The 24,842-nt window shown below is 36.9% G+C and overlaps 1 protein-coding gene across 2 annotated transcripts; it reads left to right on the top strand.

The window, feature by feature from the left end:
- The first annotated feature begins 857 nt into the window (after positions 1 to 857).
- On the top strand, positions 858 to 23,645 carry polr3a (polymerase (RNA) III (DNA directed) polypeptide A). 2 transcript variants are annotated; one of them, XM_017438538.3, is made up of 32 exons: positions 858 to 1,048; positions 1,495 to 1,630; positions 1,942 to 2,079; positions 2,575 to 2,746; positions 2,857 to 3,011; positions 3,248 to 3,487; positions 3,781 to 3,943; positions 4,201 to 4,337; positions 4,433 to 4,536; positions 4,619 to 4,760; positions 5,359 to 5,499; positions 5,609 to 5,678; positions 5,923 to 6,050; positions 6,128 to 6,266; positions 6,895 to 7,059; positions 7,893 to 8,065; positions 8,530 to 8,641; positions 10,574 to 10,692; positions 11,087 to 11,224; positions 11,746 to 11,916; positions 13,589 to 13,702; positions 15,449 to 15,484; positions 15,759 to 15,845; positions 15,936 to 16,018; positions 16,432 to 16,602; positions 16,982 to 17,075; positions 17,201 to 17,293; positions 18,733 to 18,897; positions 19,515 to 19,679; positions 22,357 to 22,488; positions 22,569 to 22,701; positions 22,791 to 23,645. In XM_017438538.3, exons 1-32 carry the CDS (start codon positions 1,005 to 1,007, stop codon positions 22,937 to 22,939), a joined length of 4,209 nt encoding a protein of 1,402 aa, XP_017294027.1. In that variant the 5' UTR covers positions 858 to 1,004; the 3' UTR covers positions 22,940 to 23,645. The 2 variants fall into 2 exon arrangements, with proteins under 2 accessions (XP_017294027.1, XP_017294036.1); XM_017438547.3 differs by lacking the exon at positions 15,449 to 15,484 and having other exon boundaries at positions 22,791 to 22,939.
- The last annotated feature ends 1,197 nt before the right edge of the window (positions 23,646 to 24,842 follow it).

The raw sequence follows: 24,842 nt of genomic DNA on the forward strand, positions 1-24,842 counted from the left end.
ATCTAGAGGTGGCAATGAAGGTACTGTACACAAATTGCAATACATTCTCTGGATATATATATATATATATATATATATATATATATATATATATATATATATATATATATATATATATATATATGACATTGAATAACTGTGGATACACAATATGCTTGCACTTAGTATCTTCATCAATTGCAATGACTGAATTCATTCCAGACTGTACCACTCTGGTATGCTCATGAGAAAATGTATCTCTCTATATTTTAAACTCTATTTATGTTGATAAAGAGTCTATAGTAAAAAAAAAAAAAATGGTTCCAGAACTAATGGATATCAGGCACACTGCTGCCTTCTCTGCACCAATAAAAAAACACTGTCGGGATTTTGCATTTTTGCAAACACAGTAAAAGTACAACTGTGCCATTGTTTTAAATTAGATTTGTTTTATTTGCAATCAAAGCATTGTCTGAAAAAGGATTCATAAAAAGGCAGTGACGTTTGGTTGCTAGTGAAAAAACACTTTATTAAACTAGTACAAAATAAACCCCATTTTAAAGTATTTTAGCCGCTAGGTGGCAGCACACATTCTACACTGACTGAGCTCCAGCTCCAGTTCTCCTTGACTGGCTGTTGTTGGGTTTGTGGTGCGTTCAAGTACTTCTCGTAATTTTAACTTTTTATTGGAAAATCTATTAAAAAACGTACATAAGACTAAGTAATCCAGAAATGTATTTTTGAAGTTAAAAGAAATTAAATCATTGTGTATATATTTTACATTTAAACGTAAAATATATTAGTTTGAGACACTGCAGGTTGTCATCATTTTAGCCATGGTCATCAGATTACGTATGAACCTTGAAAGCAACGTGACGGTGGCTCACATGCTAACATCACACTGCATGTCTGGCTGCTGGTTTGGTCACAACATAAGGGAAGGAAAGTGACAGCATGTCGGATTGAGGACAGAATTGTTGTTAAACTGACTTTGTGCGGATGTTTCTGTAGTCCAAGCTTCCAACATGGTGAAGGAACAATTCAGAGAGACGGATGTGGCCAAAAAAATGTGAGTGCAACACACTGCTAGCTTGCTAGCTTGCTGGTTAGCCGCAGCCAGTCGCAATCATGTGGTAGATATTAGCAAGTTGTTTTAATCTGTTAAATTAGAATACAAAAAAATGCTGAGTCGACAGAGTGTCAGATAATTAATTCATGGTTACAGTCATGAAACCTGTTCTTGCTATTTCACGTATCGTTAGCAAGCTATCTTAAAATGAAAAGTAATCTACTGTTTACAAAATGACATAATTGGACTGTATGCTTATTTCTACGGTTAATTTTGTGTCTTTATCCCCATTTTACTTGGCATTGCTGGTTATATCAGACAGTTGTAAAAACAAACACCACAATATTAACATTTCTGCTTGCAACTGGTGAGGTGTGTGTTGCTTGTTGTGGAAAATCCATTAGTTTATGTGCTTTTTTTGTTTTGTTTGTTTTTGTCGTTTTCAGAAGCCATATCTGCTTTGGGATCAAATCTGCAGAACAGATGAGAAAGCAGGCCCACATCCAGGTGGTCAGTAAGAATCTGTACAGCCAAGATGCCAAACACACTCCCCTGGCCTATGGGGTGTTGGACCACCGAATGGTATGGCACAGAATAAATACTGAGATCTGTGAAAAACTGGATCTATTATTTGGTTTGTTTTTGTTTTTGTCAGACTAATCTTCTAACTTTATTAAAGGCTTGCCCTCAGAACTGTTTAAATGTGTATAATCATTTTTGCCATTTAAGAAAAAAAAAAAATTCTCACTTTTAAAAATTGCATTTACAAGTGCATTTTACTTAAAAAAAAACGCCTTGTTTACAAAACAAAACAACATTAAAAAATACTTGTAAACCTTTTGAAGAGTGTCCTTGTTTTTCTAGCTGTCCCTCTGATTTTATATTTCCTGCAGGGAACTAGTGAGAAGGACAGACCATGTTTGACATGTGGGAAGAATCTGGCAGATTGTTTAGGACATTATGGCTACCTGGATCTGGAGCTTCCGTGTTTTCATGTTGGCTATTTCAAAGCCATCATAGGAATCTTACAGGTAAGTCCCACGCCGCTTTATTTCTAAAGCAGTTAAAAACAACGAAGTGCTGCACAAAACAGTGTAAAGGAGAAAAGAAGTGAAACAACAACAAGAAAAAAGCTACAGAAAGGAGATAAATACTCCAGTGGGTCTTGAGTCAGATGTGTAGGGTCAGTAAAGACATCAACCTTCAGCAACAAGAGTAAAAAACACAACATGTAATGCCTTCATTTGTCCTCTAGGGGTCACCAGAGGTCTAAAATTAGTGTACTAGTATTAATTGTACAAATTACTTTTGTGAGCTTGAGTCTTTTCATTAACCTCTTGTTGTAGTTTGAGTAGTTTTTATATTTTATATTGCTCTTTCTTGTTGTTAATTTCAAATAACATTGTTTGCTGCATTTTTTTTACTTGTAAAACTATCGAAACCATAATGCAATGTCTCACAACTGAAGCATTTGTGTCAGATTTGATTCCATTCCTTTGTTGTAATATATTTTGTTGTGTGTTCAGATGATTTGCAAGACGTGTTCGAGCATAATGCTGACAAAAGAGGAGAAACAGCAGTTCATGGATTACTTAAAACGACCCAACTTGGCTTATCTTCAGAAACGAGGACTGAAGAAGAAAATCTCGGACAAATGCCGCAAAAGGACAGTCTGTCTACAGTGTTCTGCTTTCAATGGTGAAAAATGACACGCATCTTAAATTTATTTTTTAATTTTTACTCACTGACTTTTTTCTCATTGTTCTGACTTGATAGATGGAAAAAAAAATCTGTTTTTTATTTTTCAGGACCTGTAAAAAAGTGTGGCTTGCTTAAGATCATTCATGAGAAGTATAAAACAAGCAAAAAGGTGGTGGATTCATTTGTGTCTGAGTTTCTGCAGTCTTTTGATACTGCCATTGAACACAACAAACTAATGGAGCCTCTGCTGTCCAGAGCACAGGTAAGCTTCATTGCTTTACATAAAAGGATTTGTATTTTTAAGCGAACAATTTTGCAGAGCTGCATTTTTTAAATTAGCATTAGATGGTGTTTTTAGAGAACAAGTGGTTTGAAGTTATTATCAAATTAGTTTTCAGATGTTGTCATTATTTATAGTTTAATAGCATGATTCTTTTGAATTTGCTGTACAGTCTTATATTTAGCATAATTATGATGTATTTCTTATTCTTTTTCTAGGAAAACTTGAACCCTTTAGTTGTTCTTAACTTGTTACGAAGAATTCCCGCAGAAGACGTCCCTCTGCTGCTGATGAACCCTGACGCAGGAAAGCCTGCAGATCTCATCATCACCCGTCTCCTCGTGCCTCCTCTCTGCATCCGACCGTCTGTGGTCAGCGACCTGAAGTCGGGCACCAATGAGGACGACCTCACCATGAAGCTGACAGAGATAATCTTTCTTAATGACGTCATCAAAAAGGTTGGCCTTTCCAGTTGATTGAATGCATGCAGCTAAAACGTTGTAAAAAATTAATTCTTCATAGTTGCAGTATAGTCATTTAAGTCAGTTCTTTTATTTATATAACGCCAATTAACAAAAAAAGTCATCTCAGGGCACTAAAAAAAAGACAAAACAGCCGCAAAATATGGAACAAAATAATCTTTAATATCAGTTGAGCCTCATGATGATAAAATGTCTTAATGCAGTTTTTAAAATGTCTAATTTTCCGTTAGTACAGCTTACTTAATCAAGTTTTTATTTTCATTGTTTAGCATCGCATGACGGGAGCAAAAACCCAGATGATCATGGAGGACTGGGATTTCCTGCAGCTTCAGTGCGCTCTTTATATCAACAGCGAACTTTCTGGCATCCCCCTCAACATGGCGCCCAAAAAATGGACCCGAGGTTTTGTGCAGAGACTAAAGGGAAAGCAAGGTACAGTGGAATAATTGAACAATATTTAGTTTTGATGAATTTAGTTGTTTTTTTTTCCTTGTGCCGCTGTAAAACACATTCTTTTATGTAAATTCTAGTTGCTATTAACTCTAAGTTTTGACTATTTCTACTAGTCAAATTTGTAAACTTGCTTTCTTCAGTGTCAGGAAGAGTATTAATTTGGTGGTTATTTTAAATTATATTAACTGATATTGACGAAGAGCTCAAAGAGGACTTGTTTCATTGTGATAACTCAGGTCGATTCAGAGGAAACCTCTCAGGGAAAAGAGTAGACTTCTCCGGCCGGACTGTCATTTCTCCCGACCCAAACCTGAGGATCGACGAGGTGGCCGTTCCTGTTCATGTGGCCAAAATTCTCACATACCCAGAGAGGGTGAGTTATGCTTCATTTTATCAGCCAATATATTTAATAACCACTTTAGTGTCAGTGATTAAATTTACAGTCTCTGATTCGTGTGCTCTCTGTAGGTAAACAAAGCTAATCTGGAACTAATGAGAAAACTTGTCCGTAATGGTCCCGATGTTCACCCCGGAGCCAATTTTATCCAAAACCGCCATACACAAATGAAAAGGTGAGCTCGTCTCTTTCCGACTCTCAGCTGAAAGAAGTACCGACCATATGTCTGTTAAATGAATAAATTTGTCTTTTATCAGATTTTTGAAATATGGGAACCGTGAAAAGATCGCTCAGGAGCTGAAGTTTGGCGATGTGGTGGAAAGACACATGATAGACGGAGACATCGTCCTCTTTAATCGACAGCCTTCCCTGCACAAGCTCAGCATCATGGCCCACATTGTAAGTTTGACTGCAAATATTTAGACTACAAAGCGCAGCTTGAAATCTTTCCAGCTGTTTATCTACACTGACATGGATGGTAAGTAAACATGATAAAAATGTTTAGTGTTCTTTGCCAAAACTTTCCTTTTTCTGTTCGTGCTTTGTTGTGCACAAAAACACGTAAAAAAAAATCTAAAAGCTCTAAATGTCTTGAATGAATCCATTTTCAAGACATTTTATTATCCCAAATGAACCATTAGCATGTGCAGTCTGTTGTGAAACAGTTCACGTCACTACTGTCGAACTATTTTGCAAATTCAGTTGTTAAAGAAGGTTTTTGTCATTTGAAAAGACAAGACGGAATCAAATCAAAGGAAAAATTATGCATTTAAAAATAAAATTCAAATTGCACATTCATGTTGCACAGAGTCCTTGAAAAACAATGACTGATTGGATTAAAGGGTAATTGCAGTTATTATCTGCACTTATACCTATCTTTTTTTAGCCTCATTATACAAAACAGTGAGCTAATGTTCTGCGTTTGGATAATGTTAACTTTCCTAACTAATTTTGTTTAAATTTCTCATCAATATGTATATATTTTTTTCCCTGACAGGCGAGAGTCAAACCACACAGAACGTTCCGGTTCAACGAGTGCGTGTGCACGCCGTACAACGCTGACTTTGACGGCGATGAGATGAATCTTCATCTGCCTCAGACCGAAGAAGCCAAAGCCGAGGCCCTGATCCTGATGGGGGTTTGTGTCATCACAGCACATTGTTCCTACAGTACATACGAAGCTGAGCTCAGGAACATTTACTGTTAGGGCTTGGCTGTTTGATTGAGAAGATTATCCTGTCTTCCAGACCAAAGCCAATCTTGTCACGCCAAGAAACGGCGAACCTCTGATTGCTGCTATTCAGGACTTTCTGACAGGTTGGTGCAGTGATGTGAAGCAGTCAATCACAATGCTCTGTTTTTGTATATTTTTTTTTAACATTTTTTTGAGTCAAACTTGGAAGAATTTCTCGCTTCATTGTCAAACAGTTAAACAAATACAGTTGAGAGCTCTGATGGCAAACGGCATTCTAAAAAAGTTCATAATTGATTTCAGTTTTCAGCATTTAAGCAGTTATTCACATGCAACTATGTGACTTAACACCATATTTTATCCTTTAAGGTGCGTACCTGTTGACGCTGAAGGACACCTTTTTTGACAGATCAAAAGCTTGCCAGATAGTGGCATCGATTCTTGTGGGTAAAGATGAAAAAGTCAAGATCTCCCTCCCTCACCCGGCTATTATGAAGGTATTTAACTTGCACTGCATGTCACACAACCGTATAGTTATTCCTATGTCACTAATATTCTGTTATGTGTTTATCAGCCAATTGCTCTGTGGACGGGCAAACAGATCTTCAGCATCATTCTGAAGCCAAGTAAGGACTGTCCAGTCAATGCAAACCTGCGAACAAAGGGCAAACAGTACTGTGGCAAGGGAGAGGATCTCTGCTTCAATGACTCCTGTGAGTTCATTTAAGGGAATGTCTACCTAGGAAGGTTTAAATGTTTTTACAAACCAAGGAAGGTTTAAATGTTTTTACAAACCAATAAAGATAAAGGCTTGGATCAGGTGATCATCTTTGCAGGAGGCAGGATATTACTGTGGCTGACACATGGAAATAAGTCACATTAAAGTGGTTATGTGTTACTTGTCAACATCATAGCACACATTTTGATAAACACAGTCTGATTGTATAATCAGTATAGGTCTTTGCAGTCTTTATTACAGAAAGCATCAACTGCAAGGTCACTTTTTTGTATTTATTTTTAATTTAAAAAAAATCCTTTTATCCTATTATGATTAAGGCTTCAGTAAGTTTTAAACATTGCCTAAGATTAGAAGATAAAATAAATATATATATTTAATTAATTTATCCTTGATTTATGAAAAGACTAGTTTTGGGGAGAGATAGAGAGAGAGGGAGAAAAAAAAATTCCATTTCAGTGGTATTTTTATCTTTCCTTTTCCACTGCTGAAATAGCATCACGTGTCTTGAGGCAAACGTCAAACCGTTTTATTGACCTTGTTGGTGTTTCTATTCTGGTTCTAATGGTGTCATCTTTTCCGCTTTTATTCGTCACGTTCCCCAGACGTTGTGATTCACAACAGCGAGCTGATGTGCGGCAGCATGGACAAGGGCACCTTGGGATCCGGCTCCAAGAACAACATTTTCTACATCCTGCTGAGAGACTGGGGGCAGCTGGAGGCCGCCAACGCCATGTCCCGCCTGGCAAGGCTCGCTCCGGTGTATCTCTGTAGGTGGCCTGCAGGGCTTACTTAGCATTAGATCACTGACACTTTATAACAGAGTCATGCTCAGTGGACTATTTTTTTTTAAGACAGTAAGTATTCTTAAAAAATCAGAGAGATCCAGCTTTGTAATAATTTTCAAACATGACTCAGGACTGATCTGTGTGCTGGTATCTTTCTCCTAGTTCTCCTTAAAGACTCAGCCCACACAGGAGATGTCTTTTTCCTTTTTTTTTTTTTATTAATGTTTGCTGCTTTTTTCTGGTAGTACATGTGGATATATCACCAATGAAATTTTGTTTAGTAGATATTAAAAGTTTAAATCACTGTCACATGTAATCACTATGAAACCTTTTCAAAATCACCTTATATGTTTAAAAATGTTCTTTTATGTGTGACGGCAGTCGAAACAGTTAATGTTGTTGTGACTAGCTTCTTGTAACAAAGAAGTAATTTAAAATCGATTCACTGTGTTGAAACACTGCTTCATCGTCCAGGTTAGGTATGTTTTTATGCTTGATTGATTTCTACTTCAGTGTTGAGAGGCTTTACTAAGAATAAAAAGACATTTTTTAAAAACTGTCAAAATTCAAAGCAAAACTTTGAAAGTTATTTGCAATACCCAGAATCCTATTTTATATTTTATAAAACCATTTAGTAATATTTCCAGGAATTCTGGCTTTTGAAATGAAATAAAACAAAACAAAAAAAAAATGAAGGTTTGCTTGTTAACTGCACTGTTTCTTGTGAAGCTTCTGAAAAGCAGGTAGCTGCTCTGCTAATTGGCAATTTAATTCAATGTTGGATTCAACCTTTTGTTTCCCTGTTCAACTTTCAGCCAATCGGGGCTTTTCGATCGGCATCGGTGACGTGACGCCTGGCCAGGGTCTGCTGAAGGCCAAACAGGACCTGCTGGATGACGGCTACGGGAAGTGTGACGAATACATCGAGGCTTTGGCCACGGGCAAGTTGCAGCAGCAGCCGGGCTGCACAGCGGAGGAGACCTTGGAGGTAGGCGTGCGTCGCTGGCGTCCTCGCCTTTATAAAGCTTTGTTAAAATTCACACGGATGGTGACTCATCAAACATGTGATTTCCTGTGGGAAATTCAAAACAGGTCATACATGTCTTTCAGAACTAGCTTGTAGCGGAAAGCGTAGTGATTTTGAAATTGAATTCAGTACAACAGGTGTGTCCAGGAGCAGATGTGGTATCAAAGACCTTTCCAAACATGAGATATCTAACATCAGTGGTTTCGTTAATTTGTTAAGAGATAATATTTAGTGATTCAGATGTAAAGAAAAAAGACCATTCTCATCTCTTAATATGGCTTTAAAATGCCCAGAAAGTTATTTTTGTAAATGTTGTACAGAAGGATTGTGATGCAAATTGTTGGCCATTGTTTTCCTTGTTTGTCTTGAAAGAAAATGTCTCTTACTAAGGTGTTTTATTTGTTTTGTTTGCTTTTAACAAAAAGGCTCTCATTTTGAGGGAGCTCTCCGTGATCAGAGACCGAGCTGGCAGTGCCTGTCTCAGGGAGCTCGACAAGAGCAACAGCCCCCTCATCATGGCGCTTTGTGGCTCCAAAGGTAATATTGCAACCTTCGTTTTTGTCTGTAGTTGGTGAAATAAACTGGGTAAACTTCAACACAATCACTTTTGGATTATCTTTTCATCATGTTGAACATTTAAAGCCTGTTCAACAGGCTGTTGTCACGGAAACAAACACAATAAGGAGGTGGCTGACCAGCGTGGCCTCTCCCTACTGTGCCATGTGAGTAAAAATAGAGGAGGAGGTGGAGAGGGTAGGGGGGGGCTTCTAAGCCTTAAATGACAGCAGAAACCAGCTTCCACTCCAATACTGAGCTGATTAAAGTGGTGCACGAAGATGTTTATCAGCCCTGGCACAAACTTTTCATGACCATGGACTGAGCAGAATAAAAAGAAGGTTCTTTCATACAGCAAGTATTAACACTTTCATAAAGACATAAAGAAAATGCTTTTTTTTGTATTTAATTAAAAAAAAAGAGTAATACTCTATCAGGGAAAAAAAAAAAAGAGAAATTCGCATTTTCTGCAAAAATGTGAATGCTGAATGACTGCTGAATGATTTGATGAAGAAAATGAAACTGAGTTGTTTCAGGCAAATAAGCAGAACAGAACTAAAATTAGCAAAGCTGCAGCTAAAAGCTAAAATGAGCCAAACAGTAGCTAAGAGATAAAACGAGCAAAGCTGCAGCTAAATGCTAAAATAGCACAAAGTATGTGAAAGCAGCTTGATTGCAAAATAGTAGTTTGAATGTTTGAAACAAGCACTCATTTAGCTACAATAAAACAAAAAAAAACATTTCTTTTAAATACATTTAGATAACTCATTATCATCTGCTTAAAAGACCTTCAGTTTTTATCGACTAAAGGATTCAGTCTAATCTAGTTCGTCATTTAGAAGGTGGAAATATGGCACCAAAAAGGTGTTTGCTAAGCCAAGCTCTTTATTAAAGGAGTTGCAGCTTTATAAGAAGGAAAACAAACGGGGGACGTGTCACAGCATCTATCAAATAAAGGCAGGAGGAAACGCAAACTGCACTCCTATTAATCCATACGATGAATATTTGCTCCTCAGCCAATAAGGTGGATGAGTGGCCACTTCTCAGCAAAGCAAACAGAGCCTTTTGTAAATCTTTCAACAGTGTCCTGGGCTAAATTTAGTTTTGTGAGCCCATCCCAGACAAAACTACATCAAAATATAGGTCAAGTACAACTTGTAGAGGCAAAACAGCACAAATATCAGCGACATGATACCCAAATACTATCTACATTTATTCTTATTAGAAATAGAACACCAAAACAGCAAGCTACTTCTGTTTAAGATCTTTATCCACAGAAATTAAAAGCTAATGGAAGAATACAGCAAATCAGAAAAATAAAACAGGAGCTAAACAAAACAACAGGGAAGCCGTTTTACTCCCTCAAAACAGCCTTGGTAGTTTTAAATGTACTGATGCTTCCGGAGCGCAGCTTGCAGCCCTGGACGTTTACCCGTAACATCTTGTTTCTGCTTTTTTTTTTGTCTGTCATCTCATTTACCCCCACCACAGCTTGTTTGATTTGATTAGGTTAGACCGCAGGCTTAGTTGTTTCAATTAATGCCATTTAAACTTGGCCACGTCTGGTTTAGTTATCTGTGGAGCGACACACACGGCGAGACCGAGGAGAGAGGGCGAGGATCACGACACGGCGTCAAAGTGGCTGCGTTCCATAATTCAGATATAAGCCAGTTCTCTCCTGATTTAAAAAAAAAAATAAAACAAAAAAACAATGCATCTGAATGTATTTTCCCCATTTTTATTTCATAAAATTCCTGCCTCTGTGATTTTGGTTTCCCTCTGTTCTTTAATGCCAGTTTTGTGCAGCATCAATCTTTCAAATAAAGATACTTTGCTCCTCTTTTCCAGTTGACGCGTAAAATAAACGTGTGATATAAGTATATGTAAATATATGTGTCCTCTTTCTTCATTTAGGATCCTTCATTAATATCTCTCAGATGATCGCCTGTGTGGGCCAGCAGGCCATAAGTGGCTCTCGAGTCCCTGATGGTTTTGAGAACCGCTCCTTGCCTCACTTTGAAAAACACTCAAAAGTAAGACGTGTCTTTAATTTTATTTTCACTGCTCGTTTCGTTCTAAAACGAGTCCTGCATCTGTATTTGTTTGTTGAAACTTTAATGGGAATAGCACGTCACAGGCACAGTCGGTAATTGCTTGATTGTAACTATAATTCATCAGATTCCAGTCTCAAACTGAGCTCAGAAGTGCTCATTTTCCGTTGTCAGTATGCAAAGAAAGTGTTAATTTGCATATTGAAAAAGGATCTCAGTCTTCATTGTGTTTGTACTTACTCCTGTCTTTGTTAAATGGTCACATTTAAAACAATAAATTAAGCAGAGATTAACAGATTATAATAGTACCAGTTTTATGGACATTTAAAGAATACTTAGATGCTTGGTTGATGACTCAATAATGATTTTTCCCTAGCTGCCTGCTGCTAAAGGCTTCGTGGCCGACAGCTTCTATTCTGGTCTGACGCCCACTGAGTTCTTCTTTCACACCATGGCTGGTCGAGAGGGTCTTGTGGATACTGCGGTGAAAACTGCAGAGACTGGGTACATGCAGGTAAGGCCATTGGATTTCTCCAGCCCCGTTCCTTGGTTTCGTTGCAATGCAGATGTCAAACGGCTGAAAGAAATCGTGTTTTTTCAGTGCAGTGTTTATATGGTAAAAATGTTCACAAATTTGGGGGGGAAAAGAAAAAATCTAAAATGCAAGACCATGCTTCTGCAGGGCAGTGTTTGAAATGGTTGGGTTTGTGCTAGGGACTGTCCATGATCAGACCTTCATAAATATTTAAATATTCAGTAGAAACTATTTATTTATTATTCATTTATCATATAATAAATTATTCAAAAGAAAAAAAAAACTTTCTCCCATTTTTTTTAGCTGCACTTAGTCTCCTTAAATTGGATCTTCTGCACAAACACAATACAAACCCCAAATTAAACTCCAAATGACAATGTATCTCGGTCACATAAATGCATACCTTCTGTTTTATTTCATCAAATCAACTGTATCCAATCACAGAGATTTTTAAAAACCGAACCTGAATTATGCCCCTTTGTTGACCTTTTTTGTTGCAGAGACGTCTGGTGAAGTCCCTGGAAGATTTGTGCTCGCAGTACGACCTGACGGTGCGCAGCTCCACTGGGGACATTATCCAGTTCATTTACGGCGGTGACGGTCTGGATCCAGCTGCAATGGAAGGAAAGGACGAGCCGCTGGAGTTTAAGAGAGTCCTGGACAACATTCGGGTGAGTTAAGTCAGCTGGTTGAGCTGTTTTTGGTTTCCTCACACAGATCTGTCCCTGTCTTAGAAAACCTCCACAAACCTTCATTATGTGTCTCTTACAAGCCCTAACACTGTTGATACAGTCTTTTTACACTTTACTAATTACCTTGTGATATATTTTTGTCCTTATATATATTCACATCTCTACTTTTGTGTTTAATGAACTTGCTGAATTAAGCACATTTTATGTGCTAAGAGTCTGTTCCCTGAAAGCAAAAGCATAATTACCAAAAAGTCTAACGAGGTGGCTTCCTGTAACTAGAAAGTCATTAGTCATTGCAGAGTAATTAGGTTCAATGAAGAAGTTCTCCTGCAGCTTAGTCAGGATAAATAATACTGAAAAAAAGCCTAAAAATAAGTAGGTATAAATAAGTTTACAAAATAAAAGCTAAAATGGGTCCTTTTTGTATTTGTGAATTTTCAAAACAACTCCTGGAAAAGTGGAAATAATGTTTTTATCCAACATACACTGATTAATTGTTATAATCACACACTTTGTTAAGTCGCTGAATTGGTTGATTACTACAGTAAAAAATGAATGAATGTGTTTATGCATTTTATTTAAAATGGTCAGAGCTCCATCTGGGTTTCTGAGCAGAAATTTGATTTCAAAGCAAGTAAATCTGTGGTGATTTGGAATCTACTGCTCCATTTTCAGTTGTTTTTTTGTGCCTGAATAGTCAAAGTGTCTGTAGAAACAAAGGTTCTTGTGCTAATTATTAATACTCACATTAAAATGACTTTCAAAAAGTACAGCATTCAAACCAGTCAGTTTAATGTAGAAGTAAAGAGTTAAAGACAGAAATAATTACTTTACCACTTTACTTTACCTTTCTGCTTAAAGAGGAGGTAGTTTTAATGTCTTCCACTTTAAATTAAAAATGATGTTTACTTTTTTAATATTTTGTGAGAAAAATCATTTTTTTGTTCAGAGAAGGTTCAAGTGTTAAAATATTAAACACACTTGTTTAAAGGTTTTGCTTTCTAATTTGCAAAAGTTCTTTTTATAGAAAAGCAGCAAGAAAAAAAAGCTGCTTTCCTTTTTTTTGTTGTTTTGTTTTAATTAGATCTTTTATTTTCCTTTTGAAATGTAGCAGGATTGTGTGACAGATTTAGTCAGGTTATATATTATATCTTTGCCTCCTTTTGTTTACATTGTGATCAGTTTCTGAACAACCAAGCTCTTGAAAACAACATAAAAATAAGACGTGTTTAATCATGTTCATATTCAGTTATAAGTATACGACTACACCAAAATCAGATCGTAGACTAATTATTAATCAAGAGTTGTATTTGTGAATAAAGTATAAATTATATGTTTAGAATCCATTCTTGTCGGTTTTATTTATGTTGGTAATCAGAAATAAAATGGCCGACGTTTGTACGCTGTTATTATGTGCTAATGTGTCATGAATGAGACATTTTTAATTATGCCAGATGCCATTTATGTGAAGTTTCAGAGATTACAAAAAGACGACTAAATAAATCTTTTATCTCTGTATCATTTATTGTTTTCTGAATTATTCTGCACCGTTTAAAACTTATAGATCTGATTACTTCTTCTGTTTTGGTAGCAAGTCTTAAATGTTCTCCGATCAATCGATATTTTTGTGTTTCCGTTCTCCCCCCCTCAGGCGGTCTATGCGTGTCCGAATGAGCCTGCGCTCAGTCAGAACGAGCTCGTCCTCACAGCAGATGACATCATGAAAAGAGCGGACTTCGTGTGCTGCAGAGACAACTTCCTGGAGGTAGTGGAATATATGGTTCTTTTGGATCTGTGCAGTTTGATGTGGAAATATTTGGACACTGATATATTTTGTAATTTCAGCTGGATATCGTAGTCCTCATAAAATGAACATTGAAAACTAAAGGGCTTTGGCTCTTGGGCATTTAGAATCAGCTTTTCAGGGCCTTTCAGAAAGTGATTTACCTGGACAAACAGGACCTGAAAAAGACCTGCTTTGTTTTTGCAGTGTATTTGGACATTTTTTGTAGCTGTACTTTTACTTTGCAGCATTTAACTGAATTTTAGCAGGCAATACAAGCCTGTAATCTTCACAATTCATTTAGCTTCTGTATTGATGTCACATAATCAGTACAAATGGAAGAAAACGTCCATTAAATTATGCAAATTTTGTTCTAAAATGACTGTTAATGTGGACAATTTTGTGTTTTCTATCATCGCAGAGATTTTGCGTCACCCAAACTAAATGTTACGTATCTTAACCCAGAGAAATAAAAGAGTTCAGGTAATGTTTTTCTTTGATAAGGCAAACTTAGGCTGAGCAACAACAAAGTGTTTTGACACCATAAATGTGGAGGAAGTTAACTTGCTATTAAGTACAAAAAAGAAGCAAAGAAATCCAATGAACAGAACAAAGTCTGTCTCTCATTACTGACTCTTTGTGGCGGCCCCGGCTCGCGCTGATTGAGTCAAAGACAAAGGTGACTGGTCCTGTTAGAGCCCCCAAACTGTGGCACAGAACTTCCTAATGAGATCAACCTGCTGACACCTTCTGGTATCTGTTCAGGGAGCATTCTTTCATAGCAAACGAATCCCGTGAAATGTGGCTCTTTAAGCATCCTTGTCTGTTTTTCTTGTTTTTGATGATGCAGTTCCCGGACCTCCTGGTTGTTCCTATGATCATCGTTTTGATCCTTCTTTTATCAAGTTTCTGATTCTTTCTTTTAGCTTTATTTGTAGTTAAAGTCACTCGAAACTAGAATGAAATAATTACGCTGCTGAGCTGTTTCAGCAACAAACAAACATTTGATACACTGGAGAGCGTTAGAAGAGGTTTGATTACAAAGATACTCCGTTTCCGTGTTTAAATTGGTTCAATGTGTTTTTGTTTTGGGGGATAAAGGATTTAATTAAACCTGGATTTGGCCTTTAAGACAGGGAGTGCTACAGTATTGTCGGGATTTATTTTGGTCTTTATTGAATGTTTTTGTAACAACACAATAACAGCGTTTCCAGTTGTATATTCTGACATGCAGAAAGTGGTTTAGATTTCATTCCGAATGCTAAAAAGTCAATAAATCTTTTGATGTTCTGTTTTCTTGTTGCCTAATTACATCTAAAAGTGCAGCAGGAACTCCAGTTTTCAGCCGAGCTGCCATGAAATTATTGCATCCGTTGTTGTTTAAAATTCCGTTGGATTTAATTTAATTACATGTGTTGGGAATTATTCAACACTTCTCAAGTCAGGATGGTTGTATATTAATAGGGCTGCACTTGGATGATTTCACTATGCACTTTTGTTTATCCTAAAAATAACATGTTTTCTGGGAACTAATTATAATATAATATGTTTATGCGGAGAGGAAAAAATTTCTCCTCCCGAGGTGCACCGCTAACATCTAATTAGTGCCAAGCAGCTTGTAATTAAACGTGAATCGCTGGTATCTGATGCAGTTTTTAAGCACAAAGAATAATGTCCTGCTGTTTATGGGTTTGTAATATGTTTGAACCTTTCCCTCCTTTTGTAAAGGAATTAACAGAGACTGGCTCAGAGAAGTACCTGGAGGTACAGTGACCGAGGCGAGCATGCTGGGTTGTTGTTGAACTAAATCCAGAATGGTGTGGCAACAACACTTGGAACTGATTTTGCATTGAATTAAACCCCTGTGACGCAAACATCTGGTTGCCGTATTTAATGCAAACAATGTTTTTCTTTTACTTTTGCCATGTGAAAACGACTGCATGGAACTTTGTCGTGTCGTAAACAACATGTCTGCATTCAGAAGGATTACAGTGAACGTTTAGAAGAAGTGAAGTTTATTCTCTTCTGTCAACTTTAGGAGATAAGAAAGTTTATAAAGACCACGTCAGAAAGAATCAAGAAGACCAGAGACAAATACGGCATCAATGATAACGGCACTACTGAGGTAGGAGACATATCAGTGTTCCAGTCATTGATAAATCTTACGTAACATGAACCTAAACTGACCTTTTTTTTTTTTTGCTTTGTATTGCAGCCAAAAGTTCTTTATCAGCTTGACCGGATCACTCCCACCCAGCTGGAGAAGTTTCTGGAAACCTGCAGAGACAAGTACATGAGGTCTGACATTCGTGGCCAGTTGTCCTACAAATGACCTTTTTATTCTGTGAAAGCTCGTTTTAAAATAGTTGTTTTACTTTATGTTGTTTGACGCCTTTCTCCAAAGATTTACAGCAACCCTTTGAGTTTATTTTTTCCCCTAGAGGTGCCATGTTTTACCATTATAGCTTTGGAAAAAAAAAGATATTCATGTGATGATCTTTAAAGTTTTCATGCTGACATTTAGGTGTTAGAGTATGTATATGAGCAGACAATGGCAAATGTATTTTATGTTAGGTTTATTTACAGAACTCATCACAAATGTTGGATGGCTTCTGCTAACTTAGAAATATCATTCTACCTTTACTGCATCATCTTTTATCTGCAATGAGGGTTGTTGAAATTCAAATTCCTGTTCTGTATTCCTGCTCCAGAGCCCAGATGGAGCCGGGCTCGGCCGTAGGAGCCCTGTGCGCTCAGAGCATCGGAGAGCCCGGCACTCAAATGACACTGAAAACCTTTCACTTCGCTGGCGTGGCATCAATGAACATCACCCTGGGAGTCCCCCGCATCAAGGAAATCATCAATGCTTCCAAGAACATAAGGTGTGTCGTCACGAAGGAAATGCGTTATGCTGCCTTTTGATTAGAAGATAAAAGGTGACTCATGTCTTTGTCACCGTGTCTCAGGTAATTTCCTGTAATTTATTGCTGCCAAATGGCTCAAGATCTCACAGATGACCTTGTATCGAACGAATAAAAAGCAATTTTAGCGTTTGGCGTTTGCTGCCACACATCACTGCTCTAAAGGACCTACACAACTTTTACGTTCTGTTTATTATTTTCCCAACTCTGTGGCTTTGAAATTGAATTAGTGCGTTTAGCTGTGCCGGGCCACATGAAATGTCTGTCCGTGTCACAGTAATGAATACATCCCTAATTTGTTTTGAATAATCTACTGAGAGCTTCTCTGCTTACCGCTCAGCACCCCTATAATCACGGCTCATTTGGACATAGAAGACGACGCCGACTTCGCCAGGCTGGTGAAGGGGAGAATTGAGAAAACTCTGCTCGGAGAGGTATTTCTGCTTTATTCAATGAGTGGAAGCCATTCTGTTAGGGGACAAAACTGACAGGCATCAGCGATTTCAAACGAGACATTAGCTCTCTCACTAATAAAGTCATGTTTTCTGTCCATCCTCAGATCTCAGAGTACATTGAAGAAGTTTTTCTTCCAGATGACTGCTTCATTCTTGTGAAATTGTCTCTGGAGAGAATAAGGCTGTTGCGATTAGAGGTGCAATCTTTTTTTTTTTTTTGTTATTGCAAATGTAGAACATTTTTTCCTCCCGCTCCTTCAGTGTTATTTCTAGTTTGTTACAACATTTGTATTCCTTTTGTTAGTCCATCTGTGGTTTTATGTCAGTCATGATGATCAAGTCTGGGAGTGTTGGAGTAGAGAAAACCAGTTCTCAGTTCATGACATGTACTGCAAGCACATTTAACAAATTAACTGATTAATACTGTAACGTTCTTGTTAACTTGAGATCACAAAATCACACAATTGAATTTATAAAGAAGAAAGTAGATATTTTTTAATGAATGAACGATTAAGGACGTAGAAAGTAAGACAGATTCTTCCTTATTCATAAAAAAAAATCTTATTTTGTTTTCAATTAAAGTTAATGCTTTAATTATGAATTTGTGTTCACGTGTAGCGCATTTCCTCTGGTTAGTAATGGAGAAATAAAGTCATGATGCTGTGATCTTGCAGCACCCCTACCTCATGCTAAGTACACAAGAAAATGCAATTACTAGCAACAATTGTTTGTGTATCTGAGTCAGTTCACTGACTGACTGATTACGCTGGTCTCACAAAAACGAGATCATTTGGTGTAGCACTTAAACGTTTTTAGAATGAAAACCCAAATGTTCAATTTAGTCTGAATTTGCAACCCAAACCTCAGCAATTAGCTAATTATTGGGCTTTTGTCTGCTTTCAAACAAACGTAAAGCTGGAAATGTGCTATCAGATACATGTTTCACCCTTCGTGATGTTCTAGGAGTTTTGATGAGAATTAGTTTTCGCTTATATGTTCTTAAATATAAATAATAAAACATATTAATATAGCACTTTACCTTCCAAAGTCTCACCTGATAATGCTTTGTTTTATCAGGTGGATCTTCACTACAACTAAAAATATCAGAAAAATATTAGTCACTGTCGAAGGTTTTTAATAAAAAAGGAATGTTTTCAGTTTGATTTGAAGGCATATAAAGATCAGATGTTCCTAAGTCGTCTAGGGAGAGTATTCCTTATAACTGGAGCTCTAATGAGAAAAGGCCCAGTTTCCCTTTGGTGCGGTCTGTGACCTGAGAATAGTTAGCAGCACCGTTTTCATTAATCTCCATGAACAGGTGCGTTTGTAATGGGTCAAAAAGTTGTTGTCTTTAGGGCCATTTATTGTTTGAAGGTGAGAAATAAGGTTTTAAAATCAATATGGAAACTAACAGAAAGCCAGTCCGGGGAAGCAAACCCAAGGTAACAATATTCATGCTTTTAGTCCTGCTAATGAGTCAAGCTGCGGCTTTTTGAATCCACATGAGCCCTTGTTGACGCCTGCTTAAAGTGCATTACAGTCGTCAGAATAAAAGTAGATAAAAATGTGTACGTCCGGCAGGATGCTCGAACACTTGATTGCCTGGAAGGTGTTTATCAGAGCTGCTGTCTTTCAGGTGAATGCAGAAACGGTGCGCTACTCTATATGCATGTCTAAGCTGCGAGTAAAGCCCAGAGACATCGCTGTGCACGGCGAAGCAGTGGTCTGCGTGTCTCCAAAGGAGAACAACAAAAGCTCCATGTACTACGTGCTGCAGTCGTTAAAAGAAGAACTTCCGAAGGTAAAAAAATCTACCATGTGGCAATTAATAAACCAATTTTTCTGTGAAAACACTTTTCTGTTTATGTTGTTTTTCGTTTAATAAAGTTCATTCTGGACTAAATTAATAAATGAAGCTGGTATTGGTGCTCAAGGCTAACGACTTTTTGACTGACTTGTGTGTTGAATTTTAAAGAACAGAGCCGACCGCATTCATTCTTTTGTTTCCTTTGGACCAGCTCTTGAGAGCTAAATGTTTTATTCAGTTCAGTAACTTTGTCTGTGTGGCCTTTAGTGATAAACAGTTGGTGCTGAAGAGTTTTTGGCCTTAAAAGATCACCCTGCTGCTGCCAGAAAGTTGTCAGCCACAATAACAATCTTCTAAAAGCTACAGAAGGTAGAGTTGAAAAGGTTTTTTTTTAAAATAAAAGTCAGATTATCATTCTCTGTGGGCTTGTTACAAAGTCCCACCTCTTGCTTTCTGAATACCTTTTCAAAGTTTTGATCAGTGCAGTTTGATCAGCGATCATCTTGGCGGAAGGAGGTGATGTTCGTTTGCGTTTTAGATTGAAAACACAATTTGCATGAAACCAGTATATTTGTGTACATTTAACCGTTTTTTTATTTCTTACCTGGAAGGTGGTGGTCCAGGGAATACCCGAGGTGGCCCGAGCCGTCATTCACATCGACGAGCAGACTGGGAAGAACAAGTATAAACTCCTGGTGGAGGGCGACAACCTGAGAGCTGTCATGGCAACGCACGGCGTCAATGGTAATAGGACCACTTCAAACAACACGTATGAGGTATGAGTCACCGCACACTTGAAGTTAAGCTTATTTATTTCAGTCATTTAAAAAAAAAAACTACTTGTTTTTAAAATGCATATACATAAAAAATACATTTTTTTTGATTTACCTGTATAAATGTACAGGCAAATTACATCAAATTACATATCTGGTTAGAAACCTCGTATCTCCTTTTTTTTCAGCTCAATAAACTGTTATAACGAGTTCATAATCTCCTTTTGACACTGCATGGGTTTGCCATCTAGAAAAACACAGACTGATGTGAAGGGTGACAAATAGTTTATTCTTTGCTCACAATGACAGTATTCTGTGCAGCTCTTTGAAACTTTGCACTAACTGTTCAAAGAACATGTAAATAAGAAAATAGGATTTTACGAAGGAACGGATATTGCCCATCGCCTTTCATGCCAAAGTTCGAAACAATCTGTCAGTGCTTGGATTATGCTTTGGGTATGCCTCTCAGCTGCTACCACACCAAATCTGAGCCCAGTACCTGTAGAACTGACTGAGTTATGGCCGTTTTTGTTTTTTTAAAAAGGTTGATTCACTTTGGTGGCCACCTCGAATCACGAGTCCTGAAGTTAATCGGTTGTAAATGTGCATCAAATGATTACTTTCTGAGTTTCATTAAAATGCCTCCAGTGATTTATGTGACATTTTGATAACAGACCAACTAATGCACTCAGGCAGTTATATAATCTCCCACCTTTCAGCCTGTGGGTGACAAACCAAACAAAGTACGTTTTTTTTTTTCTCTTACATAGTATTTTTGAATCCTTGCAGAGTTTTATGTTTTTAATTCTTCATTGAAAGAGTTCAACAGATTAACTTCTTTAATTGAGATATTTTAAAATGAATACTGATTTGTTTTCTTAAACGGAAAAAGACTTAAAAAAAAAATAGAGCAACAAAAAATGTTCAAATTCTGAGATCTTTAAGGCACGGCAGTCTGCTTCATTAATCTCATCCTCTGTGTGTTAGTAGCATTTTTAATCATCACCTTCAATAAATTAAGAAAGGAAACATTTATCACATCTGTATGAGGGGTAGTTTATGGTCTGTTTGAAGTATCTATTACACTGGGTTCTCGGATTACTTTAAAATTAAACCTATTTGTTTTGATTTAAACAATTTAATTTCTAAGCGGATTAAAAAGCTGTCTGTCACAGATGGAAATGCGTAACGTTGTTTGTAAATATCAAGTGTGAATGTGAGATAATGGTGCTCACTGGACCGATTTATCCTGGCCCGGCTTCTTTAAACCAGTGCAGTGACTGTTAAAAAAAATAAACCAGGTAAGCTGCCTTGTCTGAATACCTTTACTCAGATATATCACATTCATTATGTAAAAAAAAACCAACCAAACAAACTCTGTAAGCTATGTGAAGGTTACAGACCATGTCACTTTATGTGCACACGTATTCTCCCTGAGTGCACACCAGCCAGGTGGGACGTGACTCATGCCTTCAGTTCAGCTGGCGTACAGCTCGATGGCTGCAGGTGAAAAGAAGACGGGCGAGTAATGCACTTAATTTTGAGGGATATAAATATTCTGAATAGACAGAAATGTCACAGTGGCTTCGTGGGGCCGTAATATAGGACTGAGTCATTGATCAGACTCTGATTCTTTGTTATGTGTTAAGAGGAACATGAATAGAATATCATATATGCAACTTGTGTAGACACCATAATGGAATTAGTCAAAACATTATTCATGGAAATCTCCCCACTATCTAATAATTATTTCAGTTTATTTCAACACTCAATTATCTCAACTGATGTGTTCGGAAATTAGTAATAGATCCTGTTTAATTGATATCTGATGGAGAAAAAGGCTGTCTGTTTGTCATAACAGCTCGATTTCTGGAAAATCAGTATTTTTACAGACTGCAATAATAAAGTGACATTAGTCGAACCATTATATTATTATTATTATTATTCTTTCTGACACCTCTGAGCAGCAGATCAGTGTTTTCTTTGAACACAAGTTCATAACCTGTATCTGACGTAGCCTGTTTTAAAATAAATAAGTAAATAAAATCTGTTCTTTGACTTATTTTATCCATACTTTTTACCAGTTGCTGTACTAAATGATTAGATTATTGAGCCTCAGCCTTATTTTAGCATTTTATTATTGATATTAATCTTACAAATAGGCACTCCAAGTGACTTAGGTGTATAATTAGGAAAGTGACAGATGTTGTCTGGTTTATGAGTTAAAATCTGGACTGGGAAGGACTTCATAGCTGGTCACAGGTTTAAAACAAAACCCGGCTCAGTGGTATTTTCTGCTTCATTAGGACCAACGCATTGACTGAGCTCACATTTCTATTTACTCTGGCTGTAACCTGACAACACAAAGGTTGTTCATGACCCGTGCTTTGTGTCAGTGATTTACAGATAATAATGGCCGACGGAGCTATGAGCAGGGGATTTATTGTTGTCGCTGTGTTGAGCATTCAGCCATGTCTGTGAAGTTTGTCAGCCAATTAAGTATTTTATTTGCGATAAAGAGGCTTGTTTTCTTTAGATACACCCCCTTCAGCGTGTTTACATTTAAACAATCAGATATCAGCTGGTGGCTAAATACACATGGAGAGAGATTATTTTACAAATGCATTCCCAAGCTGAACAATAAATAACTTTTTTCATAAATGCATGTGTAATAATGCAGGTTGAGAAGACTCTGGGTATTGAAGCTGCGAGATCCACCATCATTAATGAGATTCAGTACACCATGGTGAACCACGGCATGAGCATCGACCGGCGGCACGTCATGCTTCTCGCAGATCTCATGTCCTACAAGGTGCGAACTCTGGTCTCTAAACTCAACTGCATGTCTTATCAGGGCATTTCACGTGATAACACAATGCCCTCTCTACGTAGGGGGAGATCCTGGGAATCACCAGGTTTGGCTTGGCCAAAATGAAGGAAAGTGTCCTCATGCTGGCCTCTTTTGAGAAAACAGCCGACCACCTCTTTGATGCTGCCTACTTTGGACAAAAGGACTCCGTCTGCGGTAAAATTCAGCTTCATCTTTTTCAGGACAGTAAATTTTTCTCTTTATGACTTTTCCAAGTGCTGACATTTTCTGTTTTCCTGTTTCAGGGGTGTCTGAATGCATCATTATGGGGATTCCAATGAATATTGGAACAGGACTTTTTAAGCTCCTACACAAAGCTAACAGAGATCCCACTCCTGTCACAAGGCCGCTTCTCTTTGACAGCGCAGACTTCCATATACCTCTGATCACATAGCGTCAGGAGAGGAAAGGCAAGAAAGATCGCAGGTTTTTGTTCTTCAAAACCTCATTTCTATAGACAGCAAAAAAAAAAAAAATACAAGTGCCTGCTGAGACTTGAATATCCTCTTCAAGGATCTGAAAGACAAAAGTATTTATTATTTCTTCTTTTTTTTAGCAAGCTGTTGATTCCATGGCTTTGTGATGGGTGAGTTTTGTATTACAAAGCTAGTTTGTTAGCAGGAAATTTTTGTTACTATTTGCAAAAAGCTGCAAAGTGAAGAACAATTTATGTTTTAAACCCTTCTGTGATGCTTTTGTCTTTTTTCTCCCCTTTTTCTTTTACAAAACCTAATATTCTTGCAATGTATTAACACAGAACACTGAATTGCCATCTGAATTATTGATTACACAACCCATATGTGAACAGGTTGGACATACTTTAAAATTATTACCTCTTCAATCAATAAGAGAATAAATAGATTTCCAGTGTTTTGGTTCTGAGTTCAGTTTGCAGTGTGAAAATCTTAAATGTCTGCATCACAGCTTTCTTTTGATCAGGTTATAGCTTCGCTCCAAACTATTATAAATGTATTTTTGTGTAAAATGTCACACCCCAGAAATTATTTAAATTTGACATTTTAGATCTCATAAGTTACCTGATAGTGTGTATTTCTGAATTGTACATAATGTAATAAAGTTACCCAAATGTGAGAGGGAAACACTTGTTCTGTATCGATTAATTGTTTTACTGGCTTTTCTTGAATGCCTGAATGGTAACTGTTTGAGATTTTAAATATATAGTCCCTCAGTCCCTGGAGATATCTTTAAATTTGACATCAGCATACCATCAAATGTTGATTTTCCTCAAACCTTTATTTATAAAATGCCTCCAAAACTGGCAGGCATGGCTGTTCTCTTATTAGTTCTTATTAAATGATGCAAATGAGCCAAAATGAAAAACAAAAGTGAGTGTGTAGGCAGTTGCGCCTGCTGACAGCACAGCAGTGGAATCATCAGCTTTGACCCAGATTGATAATAAATGCTGATTCAGCAATCACAAGTTTTTTTTTTAAGTATTTAAGTTAAAGAAAAAAAAGTATTAAAGTTTATGGTTTTAATCAACTGCAAATAAGAAATGCAGCAGTATATATTAAAGCTTTTTAAACTTTTTAAGTTGAGTTAAACCTAAATATGTGATTTTATTTATATTTACAGCCAATATCCACAACAGAAGGAAGGCTTTTGTGTTATTCAGTTTAGACTGCGTTCATTTTATGTGCCTGTTTAAGCTTGCGTATTGATGGATTGCAAACAGCGAACATCTGTTTGTATTTTAAGCTAAATGGAACACATTTATTTGCAGAAGCACTAGAAAGATTATATTCAATTAAGAATTGTATTTACAAATTTGAGTTGATGGTTCGAATTTGCCCTCAACGATCTGTACTTTGTTAAATTTGAATAAGTAAACATTTATTATACAAAGACAACCACAAAAAAGAAAAACTTAAATTTTGGTTTATTTATGTTTAGGTATATGTAGAGGAATACAGGCCAACCATGGGCAGATTCTCCAAATTAATTGCAGGCTAAAAGTTTAGTATTACTTTTATCCTCCAAAAATTAAATGTAATAGCTAATATATATATCGCCAATGGGTCCATGACTTCAACAATAATAAACATGATTTTAAAGAAGCTGATGATGTTTTAAAATGTGTTTACTTTAAATTTGCAGTTAATGCTTAATAAAAGCATCAAAAAGCATTCAAAAAAGTGAAGTCATAACAAAAGCTTTGATTCATTCAGTCATGGTTATGTACAAGTTTATCTTTTATTTTTGTTTTTTTTTTTTGTTTTTGCAAGTGTTTACATTCACAATTTAGTAACAAAAATGTACATTCAAAAAGTCCTCAC

The sequence above is a fragment of the Kryptolebias marmoratus genome, linkage group LG17 (genome assembly GCF_001649575.2).
Source record: "Kryptolebias marmoratus isolate JLee-2015 linkage group LG17, ASM164957v2, whole genome shotgun sequence".
NCBI classification, from domain to species: domain Eukaryota; kingdom Metazoa; phylum Chordata; class Actinopteri; order Cyprinodontiformes; family Rivulidae; genus Kryptolebias; species Kryptolebias marmoratus.